Here is an 11,439-nt window from a genome sequence, read left to right as displayed (position 1 = left end):
CCTGCGCCGCCGCCGCCAACCCGGAAGCGCCGGCGCCGGGAGCCTGCGCGCGGACGCCGGACCACGTGGCCCGCGGAGGCGCCCGGGGCGGGGCTGCACCGCCCAGAGATCCCGGGCGGGTCCTGCGTTTGCGGTGAGTTGGGAGCGGAGGATGGGGCGTGGCGTTGTCATTCGGCAATTGCGGAAGTTTTATGTCATATTAGGTATATCTCACCGACAGCTTAATCAGTTTTGTTTCTTCCCAGATGCCGAAGCTTGCGTTAAGGTCTCCAATACGTGAGGAGTGAATGAAATCGCCTTTACATTCAGTACCATTACCATCATTGTCATCGTGTAATGCTAATAGAATAATCATTATTATGTGCCTCTTAATTATTTTTCACTTCTGTCTTTTCCTTTTCCATCCCACTTAGAATGCCTAGTCCAAGGGAGTGAAGAGAGGCGCCCTATCTAGTCAGATCTGAATACTGAGTAATCTTGGGCAGATTGCTTATCCTCTCAATCTTGTTTACCTTACCTGTAAAATGGAGATGTTAACACTGGTGTCAGCTAGGTTGGGTAGCTGTGGGGTAAACAAGATTAGGGAGGTAATGGATTTAGTGTCTGGTTTAATTCATAGCTATTATGATTAAAATGATCATTATCGCTACTCAGACTTTCATCATCTTTCTTCTATAGACTTTAAGGGCTTCTAACTAGTCTTAGTTGCGTGCTGTTCCCTCCAATACACAGAAGTAGGGAGATCTCATCAAGTACAGATCACACCCAGAGACTGGAGGCATTCCCCTGATTAGAATCCACTGTGGCTCCCATGTACCCTCCTGATAAAGGCCAAGCTTCTTGACACCATCTACAAGCCCAGCCAAATTCAGTCCCCTCCTACTTCTCTCTCCAACTATTTCAGCATTTTCATTCTCTCAGTCTAGGTTTCACCAATACCTAATTGCTTCTACAGATCTTCCTCCACTTACAATGGGGTGTTGTCATGATAAATCCATTGTAATTTGAAAATATGATAAATTAAAAATATCGTAAGTCATTTAATACACCTAATCTAATTGAACATCACAGCTTAGCCTAGCCGACCTTTTAACATGCTCACAACACTTACATTGGCCCAGAGTTGAGCAAAATCCTCTAACACAAATCCTATTTTGTAGTAAATGTTGATGATCTCATGTAATTTATTGAGTACTGTACTGAAAGTGAAAAACAGAACGGCTGTATGGGTACAGAGTGGTTGTAAGTTATTTACCCTCACTACTGTGTGGCTGGCTGGGAGCTGCAGCTCGCTGCCGCTGACCAGCATCACAAGAAATGACCCCACTGCCTATCACTAGCCGGGCAAAAGATCAAAATTCAAAATTTGAAGTACAGTTTCTACTAAATGTGTATTGCTTTCTCATCATTGTAAAATCAAGAGATTGTAAATCAAACCGTCAGAAGTCAGGGACCATTTGCAATTTATCCCCTGCAACACCCACGTCCAGATCTCCAGCATGCCATCATATTAGCCTCCGAGAGTTTGAAACTGAAGACGTGATTACCAGCCCCTTTTAAAATTTTACCGTGAGATCATGACCTGGGCCAAAATCAAGCATCGGATGCTTAACCGACTGAGCCACGCAGGCACCCCTATCTTCTCATTATCTTGACAGGGTCTTTGCAGAGCAGAAGTTTTTCATTTTAATAAGTCCAGCTTATCAATCATTTCTTCCATGGATCATGCCTTTGGTGTTGTATCTAAAAAGTCATTGCCATACTCAGGGTCATCTAGGTTTTCTCCCATGTTATCTTCTAGGGATTTTATAGTTTTGCATTTTACATTTTGATCTGTGATCCATTTTGAGGTGATTTGGTGAAAGGTGTAAAGTCTGTGTCTGGATGCATTTTTTTCCATGTGGAATGTCCAGTTGTTCCAGCACCGTTTGTTGAAAAGACTATCTTTGCTCTAGTGTATGGTCTTTGCTTCTTTGTCAACGATCAGTTGACTGTATATAATTATGTGGGCTCTCTTTTCTGTTCCACTGATCTATTTGTATATTCTTTTGACAATACCACACTGTCTTGATTACTGTAGCCTTGTTATAAGTCTTGAAGTTGCGTAGTTATTTTCCTTCAATATTATGCTGGCTCTTCTGGGTCTTTTGCCTCTCCATATAAACTTTAGAATCCACTTGTTAGTGTCCATAAAATGACTTCCTGAAATTTTGATTGGAATTGCACTGAATATACAGATCAAGTTGGGAGGAACTGACATCTTGACAACATTGAGCCTTACTATCCATGAACATGGAATATTTCTCCATTAATTTAGTTATTCTATTTCATTCAATTGAGTTTTGAAGTTGTCCTCATATAGATACTGTACATATTTTGCTAGATTTACACGTAAGTATTTTATCTGGATGATAATATAAATGGTATTGTGTTTTCAAACTCATATTCTATTTGTTCATTGCTGCATATATGAAAGTGACTGACTTTTATATACTAACATCATATACTGCAACCTTGCTATAACTTATTAATTGCAGGTTTTTTGCTGTTGTTGTTGATTCTTTTGTATTTCCTATGTAGATGATCATGTCATCTGTGAACAAAGACAATTTTATTTCTTCCTTCTCAATCAATATATCTTTCACTTCTTTTTCTTGTATTACTGCAATAGTTAGGACTTTCAGTATGATGTTGAAAAAGAGTGCTAAGAGGGAACATCCTTACTTTATTTTTGATCTTAGTGGGGAAGCTTCTAGTTTCTCACCATTAAGTATGGTATAAACTGCAGGTTTTTGTAAATGATCTTTATCAAGTTGAAGTTGTCTTCTATTCCTAGTTCACTGAGAGTTTCTATTATGAATGAGTGTTGGATTTTGTTAAATGCTTTTCCTTCATCTATTTATATGACCATATGGGGTTTTTTTTCTTTAACCTGTTAATGTGATGGATTACATTAATTGATTTTTGAATGTTGAACCAGCCTTGCATACCTGGGATAAATTCCACTTAGTTGTGGTGTGTAATTCTTTTTATACTTGTTGGATTCAATTTACTAATATTTTGTTGAGAGTTTTTACATCCACGTTCATGAAAGATATTGGTCTATAGTTTTCTTATCTTGTAATGTCTTTGTCTGGTTTTGGTATTAGGGTATTAGGGTCGTGGTGTCCCCATGGAATGAATTAGGAAATAGCCTTCTGCCTCTGTCTTCTGAAAGAGATTGTAGAGAAGTGATATAATTTCTTCCTTAAATGTTTGATAGAATTTACCAGTGAACCATCTGGGCCTGGTACTTTCTATTCTGATTCAAGTTTTAAAATAGATATAACCATTGAGATTGTCTATTTCTATTTTTTATATACCATAAAATTATCATAGGGAACAAGGACAAAATCAAAACAGTGTAGGAGAAACAAAAATTGAAAGCATTAACCCCCAACAAACCCCTATTATAGGAAGGAAAATAACCCTACAAGGGAAGTCTGAGATGTAAGATGGAGAGCTCACAGAGAGAAAAACAGCAAACATGAGGGAAATCTAAACAAACACTGATTATGAAAGGAAAATGTTTAATTTGGATAATAAACTATATCCGAAATATTGAATAAAATAGCACTTAAGATGGCAAGTCGGTGAATAGTAGGAAATGTTTTAAGGACAGAGATATTACCTTCAGACTTAAGCATGCATGTTAAGAGTAGTGACAGATACTCAGTGGATAGAAATAGAGTGCATACCTTTGAAAACTTTAGCAGAGACATGGAATTAAAAAGTTCCAGTCAGTCCAAAAGAAAGAGGGAACAGATAAAAAAGAATGGATAAGATGTTAAAAAGTTAGGCAGAGCTAGGTCATGCAAGGTGTTTTATTCTATATGAGCCAGAGTTCTCCAGGTAAACAGAACCAAGGGGATATATAGAGAGATTTACATTTATTGAAAGGAAATGGCTCAATGATTATGGAGGTTGGGGAGTCTAAAATCTGCAGTGTCACCTGACAGGTTTGAGACCCTGAGGATTTGGTAGTGCAAATGAAATCTGAAGGCAGACTGCTGGAGAATTCCTTCTTACGGAGGCTGCACTTTATGTTCTATTCTGGCCTTAAACTAATTAGATAAGGCCCACTCACATTATAGAGGGTAATCTTCTTAGTCTAGTTCACTGATTTACATTTGAATCTCATCCCAAAATACCCTCCGAGTTGACATATACAATTAACCGCACATATGACCAGAGAAAAGTGTTTGGATTTTACTTCAATTAAAGTGGGAAGCCATTGGAAGGTTTTTAAAAGGGAATGATGAAACCTGATTTATTTATTTAAAGACTGCTCCAGGTGCTAGATGGAACAGTAGATCTCAGAGGAACAGGAACAGAAGCATGGAAAGTCGGTGAGGGCAGTACAAAACATGAGAAGAGCCCAGACTCATGGACATAGTCTTTGATAGGACTTGCTGAGAGAGTAGATGTGGGGAGTCAAGGAAAGAATGCAATTCAGGTTCATCCCTAGGTTTGGGACCAAATCAACTGAGTGTACAGTATTACCATTAACTAATCTGAGAGAAAACTGGAAAAAGAGAAGCTGGGTGAATAGCAAGTATGGGGTGGACATATTAAATTTCAGATGTCAACTAGATAACCAAGTAAAGATATACAGTAGGCAGATATAGAGAAGAGTCTGGAGTTCAGAGGTGAACGCAGAACTTGAGACATTAATATTAATGTTGGAGTTATCAGAGTATAGATTCTAAATTATCATAAGATCACTTACAGAGTGAATATCAATGGATAAGAGGCTATCCAGGTTTTTTTTTCTCTTTCCCCTCCAAATTTAATCTCCACCCTTCTTCCCCATCTTTTGGCCCTGGAAGCTGCAAGGACTACAACAAAGCCCAGTATCTACTGGCTTCTGGGTGAATTGGGTCAATGGAAAACCCAGCAGGAGTTTAAAGGAAGGAGAAGTTCATGATCATCTAGCAACTGGAGGTTGGTAGAAGTCCTTTGTCATTATGAAGGGCATCAAAACATCCTTGCAGGCTATAACAGTAGACTGTAGCAAGGCAGAAACTATAGTCCAAAGTTTATGTCTTAAATGGGTTTGAGGGGAACAGAAAAGTAATTGACATTGCTCAGTGCCAGTAGGGACAATATAGGGACAATATAGCACTTTACAGAGATTTTACAACACTAATTCAGTAGCGCTCCAGTTTCAAGGCCCCATTTCTTCTGCATGTGATAGGGGTGATGTGTACCTATTTACATTTTTATTTCCTACCCTTGACTGGGGAAGTTTCTTGTAAATAAACACATGCTTGTATAGACTGAGCAACTTTCAACATGCTTGGTTCACAGGTTTGGTAAATATACATGTTTATTTATTCTTGGAATGTCTTTCACCCAGTGGTTAGAATCTCAATTTTTATTTTTTCTCTGTTTTTACCTGCCTTGATTCTGAAAGGTCAATTTAATTCAGATGTTACCCCTCTAAGAATTCTTCCCAGAACCACCCACAATTAAAGGCTTTCGGGCTTTGTAGACCTATCTCTAGTCAAGCCTTCATTTGTAAAAGCAAAAACAAAGATGAAACAAAAAATCACCGAACACTAGACAGAGGCATGCATATATAAAATATATCTCTCATTCTCTCTCGGTTCTTTAACTCCTTCCCCTTCACCACCAAATTTATGAAAATGTAATAAATGAATTGAGAATAAGTGAAATATACATAATAAAATAAAAGTTTATTATTTTTAATGTTTATTCATTTTTTGAGAGAGAGAGAGAGCGAGCACAAGTGGGGGAGAGGCAGAGACAGGGAGACACAGAATCTGAAGCAGGCTCCAGGCTCTGAGCTGTCAGCACAGAGCCCAACATGGGGCCTGAAACCAGGAACCGTAAGATCATGACCTGAGCCAAGTTGGAGGCTCAACTGACTAAGCCACCCAGGCGCCCCAAAATAAAATGTTTTAAAACGACAGTATTTAGTGCTTTGAGTTTTGATGAATTTAAAACCACAGCTCATATCATATCCCTAAATGAATTCTAGAAGCCTTAAAGAATTCAGTATAAACACATACACACGCAAGCACGCACCCAGTAGAAGAAAACAGAGTAGAATATTTATTAAATTTCTGAAGATGGAAGAACTTCTAGAGCTTAGAAAAATATTCAGTATCATAAAAGAAAGATGAACAGGCTTTACTTTGATTTAAAAAATAGGATTTATTTGCTGCAAATATGAAGGATTGATGTATATATTACGTAAAAAGCTCATGCAAAAAATAAAAAAGTACGCCATGAGTAAGAGGCAAAGGGCAGGAAGAAACAATTCTAGAAAGAGGAAATGCAACTGGTGATTAACATCTGTAAGAATGTCCAGTGTTGCTATTAATTCAAATGAAAGCAACAGGGGCTGCTTTTCACCCATTTATTCTAATGGGCCACAATTCCTATCACTAAACTGCCTTCCAAAATGACCACAGCCATTCATGCTGCTTCCAAGAGCACCCAAAGGCTCCAATTTTATTACTCCTTTACTATCATTTGGCATTATCTTCTTCATTTTTTAAATTCATGCCCTTTCACCTAGTACTTTTATTTCCCCAAATTTGTACCAGGCTAAGAATCCCAAATATGGGGGAAAAAGGTTCAGCACAGCGGTTCTTAATATAGTTTGCACACAGTCCAGCACCAGGAATGGTCAGATATAGTATATTTACTTGATGGATCTGACTGGAACCATTAAAACAAAGAAAGGAAAGGAAATACAAAAATCCTTTCCCTATTTTCCACCCTTTATTTACTGTACTTATGTTATTTTTGTCTTAAGGTCTGTCAAATGGATACTATCTCTCTTCCCTGGGCGAAATTATGCATTTTTTTAGTTGTAGTGAAAATGACATCTAGACAACGCAGAAAAGCACAGGCTGGCTGAAGGGTGTCTCTTGCCCTAGTATGGGCACTCCCTCAGCCTTGGCCTGAAGCTGTCAGTTGAGGGTGGCAGCCTTCAGGATGGGAGTTTTGAGTCAATGTGAACACAGTGGGCTGGTCTCCCCCTCCTACTGCTTCACTCAGGGAAAAAAAATTCAGGGACTCAGAACACCCAGTCAGAATATTCTTTCATCATATTAGGGGCACTGGTTGATAGATTTATAATGATATGCAAACATAATTTCTGAACAAAAGGAGGATTTCAATAACATGTCTTAAAATGATGCATGTTCTCCATTTTCATTGCAGAAATGCTATTCTCCCTTCATGGGACACAGACCCCTGGCTCTAACTTGCTAAAAAAAAAAAAACAACTTGCAAACATTATAGGTGGGGTGTAAGTACACATGGGGGTGGAGCTAGGGGGTTCTCGAGCTCCAGGGAGAAGATTTTCCCGAGTTTTCTATAATATTTTTATACCTTAAAGTATACACACGTGCACGCGCACACGCACACGCATGCTTGAGTCTACAGAGGAATCAGGCCAGTGAAGGGCCCTAGGAACACTGAACTGACACCATGGCAGTGATTTCCAAGTTGTGCTCACAGTGTAGGGGATGTTAAGGAAAGAGCAAGGGTCTGGGGTTAGGCTAAATCTGGATTCTACTACTCATGCTATCTTGGGTAAGAACCTCTTCTTCTATGTATAAGTGCAGTGTGTAAAGAATTAAATGAGATAAGGTACGTAAAGCCAGTAGCACACCATCTGGCACCTAAGGAACAGCCTAGAAATGATAGCCCGGTCTGCAGTTATTCTAAATAGGGTCCTGTGTGTAACTATATTTGCATGTGAGTGTAGAGACCTAGAATGTCCAGAGCTATAAGCTACTTGAGAAAATTTGATTCCCCCTGCCCTGCCCAATGCTCCTATCTGCTGCACTGCATTACATAGGTTTATTCAAAAGAGACCTATGGAGAAAGGGATGAAAAAGGAGAATCCCATGGCCTTTGGTCCCTGGCTCAGCTCAGGGACTAAACTTCTCCCTCCTCAGGAGAGAAGGCGCATTCACCCTACTGTGCAGAACTCAGCAGCTCCAGAAAAAAAGATGAGGAATTAGACCACCTTTGGGTTTATAGAATTCTTAGGGTGAAGCCATATCAGAGAACATAATCCCCAGATGCTCTCTGGAGGCCCCAAGAAATGTTTGCGGGCACTTTGCAGGGGCTGCTGCCCATCATAAAGGGGAGGATACGGAAGCAATCAAGTTGGTTTTAATTGCTAAAGGAAACTCCTTACACCATAGGCTGAGGAAGACTGAGGACAGTAGTATCTGGTTAAGAATGCAAAAGTTCCCCTTTATCATGGAACGATGGTAAATTACAGGTGTTAAGAACTAGGGAGGGAAGAAGGGTGGGTGGGGCCTTACATTGCCAGCAAAACTTGGTAGCTGCTGACAGCTCCCAGTCTCTTGAAAAGGTATAGATTCATCTATGGGTATATCAGCAATAGTTCAAAGGCTTTGGGGTTTTTTCTTAACTTTTACAATAGGCTTCTAGCTTTTATTTAAACATCATTTTATTATGAAAATATACAAAAAATATACAGAACAGCCTTCTAGCTTTTAACATTGTTGAAATGATAGGGATCAAAGACAGCATGGATGAATCTGAAGGACATTATACTAAGTAAAATATGCCAGACAGAGAAAGACAAATATTGCATGGTATCATACATGTTGTGGAATCCAAAAAAACAAAAAAGGTCAAGCCCATAGAAGCAGAGTAGAATGGTGGCTGCCAAGGGCTGGTGGGGGGTGGGAGGAGAAATGGGGAGATATTGGTCAAAAGGTACAACTTTCAATTATAATATGAATAAATTCTGAGGATCTAATGTACAGTGTGGGACTACAGCTAATAATGCTGTATTGTGTACTTAAAATTTGCTAACAGAGTGGCCCTTAGGGTTCTTGCTATATACACATAGAGACACACACAAAGTATGTGAGGAGTTGGATAAGCCGAGTTAACTTGATGGTGGGAAATATTTCACGATGCATACCTATATCAAAATCACCACATTGAGCACTTTAAATATATATAATTTTGTCAATTATATGCCAATAAAGCTGGAAAAAAAAGAACTAAATCACTCATTTTAGAGATTAAGAAACAAAGGCTCAGAGAAACCAAGATCTACCTAAGATCACACAGTTAATGGTTGTATTTTTTATTTTTTGAAGAGCCAATCTTGCTATTTCATATCCTAGGTTTCTTATACTGCTGCTGAAAAATTGATAATCTTATTTTTAAAATCTCATTCAAATTCAATCTAGTAAGTTCTCCTCTAACATACTTCTGGGTTAATGTCACATGATAAGACTCTAGATTTCATCATTCTCAAAATTGCAGGTGATTTATAATTACAAAATGATGTTTACAGCTTGCTTCTTGAATACTTAAGAAAAAGAAAAGAGGCAGCCATTTAGTTATCTCAAATGCATTTATTTTGTTGGGAAAATGATAACACGTCCTAGTTCATGACGTTTACAAACAGCTCTTTATGTTGAAAGTGTAACCAATGTTTCTATTTTATTTATATCAATGTTAATTTCATTTCTTGAAGCTTTCTAACACCTACTGAGCAATTTTCTTTAATGGAGGCTGAAAATGTTAAAAAGGAAATTGAACAATAAATGTATTAAGTAAAATGAGTTACTTACTGTAAATGGAATAACTATTTTGTTAAAGGAAGAATGTTCAGGCAATAATTTGTAAATTATATTAAGACTTATGCTTATAGAGGAAGGTGCACGCACTCCTGGCTGGCAGTGCTTTGAGTCCACCAGAAGGGAAAAGTGCTGCAGAGAGGGCCAGATTTTCAACCTATTTCCTTCCATCCTTTTCAGATAACTCTTGACACTCTGGTTGCAGTTACCCAAGCAAACTATCCATTAACTGGGTCTATATTTTTAAGAGAGAGAAAGGTCTGTAATTTATGATCGAAGTCAATGGCTCTAAACTGAGGTTCCTTGTATTTTTTGGTCATCTTGGCACCCAGATATGTAATGAGTTCACATCTCTGCAAAAATTGGTCCATCTTCTTCTTATACTTCCGTTTTGTATATTCAGAACCATTGGGATTGTAGGCTGCAGAAAATTTCACAGAACTGTAAATGTTTTCTGTTAGGTTAGTGAGTCATTAAATTAAAAAGAAAGAGAACTACATGTGTGAGACAGTGGCACAGCTATAGCTGAAAAGATATTCAAATCACACGTAAGATTTAGGGATTAATCCATTTTAGATCATAATTGCCTCTATTCACCTTTCTCTGTGGCATGGATTATGGAGAGCCGATTATATTACTTGTAATCCTTGCTTTAAAAACTAGAAACTCAATTTTGATATTTTCATCAAAATATTTGCTATCAACACACACACACACACACACACACACACACACACACACCAATGCAAACAACCAATCCAGTTCAACAATCCTATGCATTTATCACATATACTACAATTAATGTTAAATTAGTACCAAGTATGTCATTAAAGAAGACATACCTTTTAGGTGAAAAGCTATAAATAGCAGTGCAGATCTCTTTACACTTAAGAAGGGGAATTTGGGCTTTAAGCATCCTGCTGCATTCATTGCTTTAATTAGTGAAGTTGCAATACCCTGCAGGTAGGGAACAATGTAAATCATATGTATATTTGAATTTGGTTTCTTCTCTTAGTGGCAAATAGATAAAGAGGCTATTCTTTGCCTCTAATAGCCTCCTGGGGCTTATAAAGGTGGTTAGATGCCCACTTAACCAACAAGAAAGGAACACAAAGTACATTTGATTAGGAAGAATGAAAATTACAAATTGGCTGAATGTCAGGAAGGTGATGGATACATGGACTTCATTACACAATTCTTTCTATTTTTATATTTGACATTTTCCACAACAGAATGTTAAAGACGAAAGAAGGGGTTCCTTGGCTCTGAGTTGTCTCGGCCCATTTTCTACTTCCATTGCCAGAGCTGACCAGATTGCCTCTGCTATCAGGACCCCTGACCACCTGGCAAGGAATTCCAGAGACCACAGTTGTCACTACGGTAGATTCTGAAGCCCTGAGCGGGCAGAGAAGATGAGAGGCCCTCCTGGTGAAATGTGGCCTTTTATGAGAATACTCCTCTCTGGGTGAGCCTCATCTTGCCTTTTGATACTAAACCAGATTGAAGGCTCACCATCTAGGCAAGTCAAAAAAAAATGATGTGGCTAAGAATTTGTGAGAAAGGTATGAAATTATTCATGCCCCAGGCATTAATTTTATAGAATTAAAAAAAAAAACTTTTAAAATAGTGGTTGATTATTAGTGAATTTTATTCTGTGTAAAAAGAGTTATATTTAGATAAATAAAGTGTGACTTGAGTAGCATTTGGGGGCATTTGCCCCTAGATTTGGGGCAAAATATGACTTTGGTGGTTTAGCTGTGGTGCTTTTGCAACTCAACACTTTTGA

At 38.4% G+C, this 11,439-nt stretch overlaps 1 protein-coding gene across 1 annotated transcript in view; it reads right to left on the bottom strand.

Annotated features, from left to right (window-relative positions):
- Window positions 1-9,444: 9,444 nt before the first annotated feature.
- The window catches only part of AK9 (adenylate kinase 9), a 135,873-nt gene continuing 133,878 nt past the window's right edge, over window positions 9,445-11,439 (bottom strand). The window contains exons 39-40 of the mRNA XM_047102688.1: window positions 10,496-10,610; window positions 9,445-10,074 (exon numbers count right to left, since the gene is read on the bottom strand). Of these exons, the coding sequence (XP_046958644.1) occupies window positions 9,872-10,074; window positions 10,496-10,610 (318 nt within the window). The 3' untranslated portion in view covers window positions 9,445-9,871. The remainder of the gene's footprint in view (window positions 10,075-10,495; window positions 10,611-11,439) is intronic.

The sequence above is a fragment of the Lynx rufus genome, unplaced genomic scaffold (assembly GCF_022079265.1).
Source record: "Lynx rufus isolate CCGP_SWC_20201006 ecotype Redwood Valley unplaced genomic scaffold, mLynRuf1.p SCAF_6, whole genome shotgun sequence".
In the NCBI taxonomy this organism is placed as follows: domain Eukaryota; kingdom Metazoa; phylum Chordata; class Mammalia; order Carnivora; family Felidae; genus Lynx; species Lynx rufus.
This window is presented reverse-complemented; position numbering and strand designations above follow the sequence as displayed.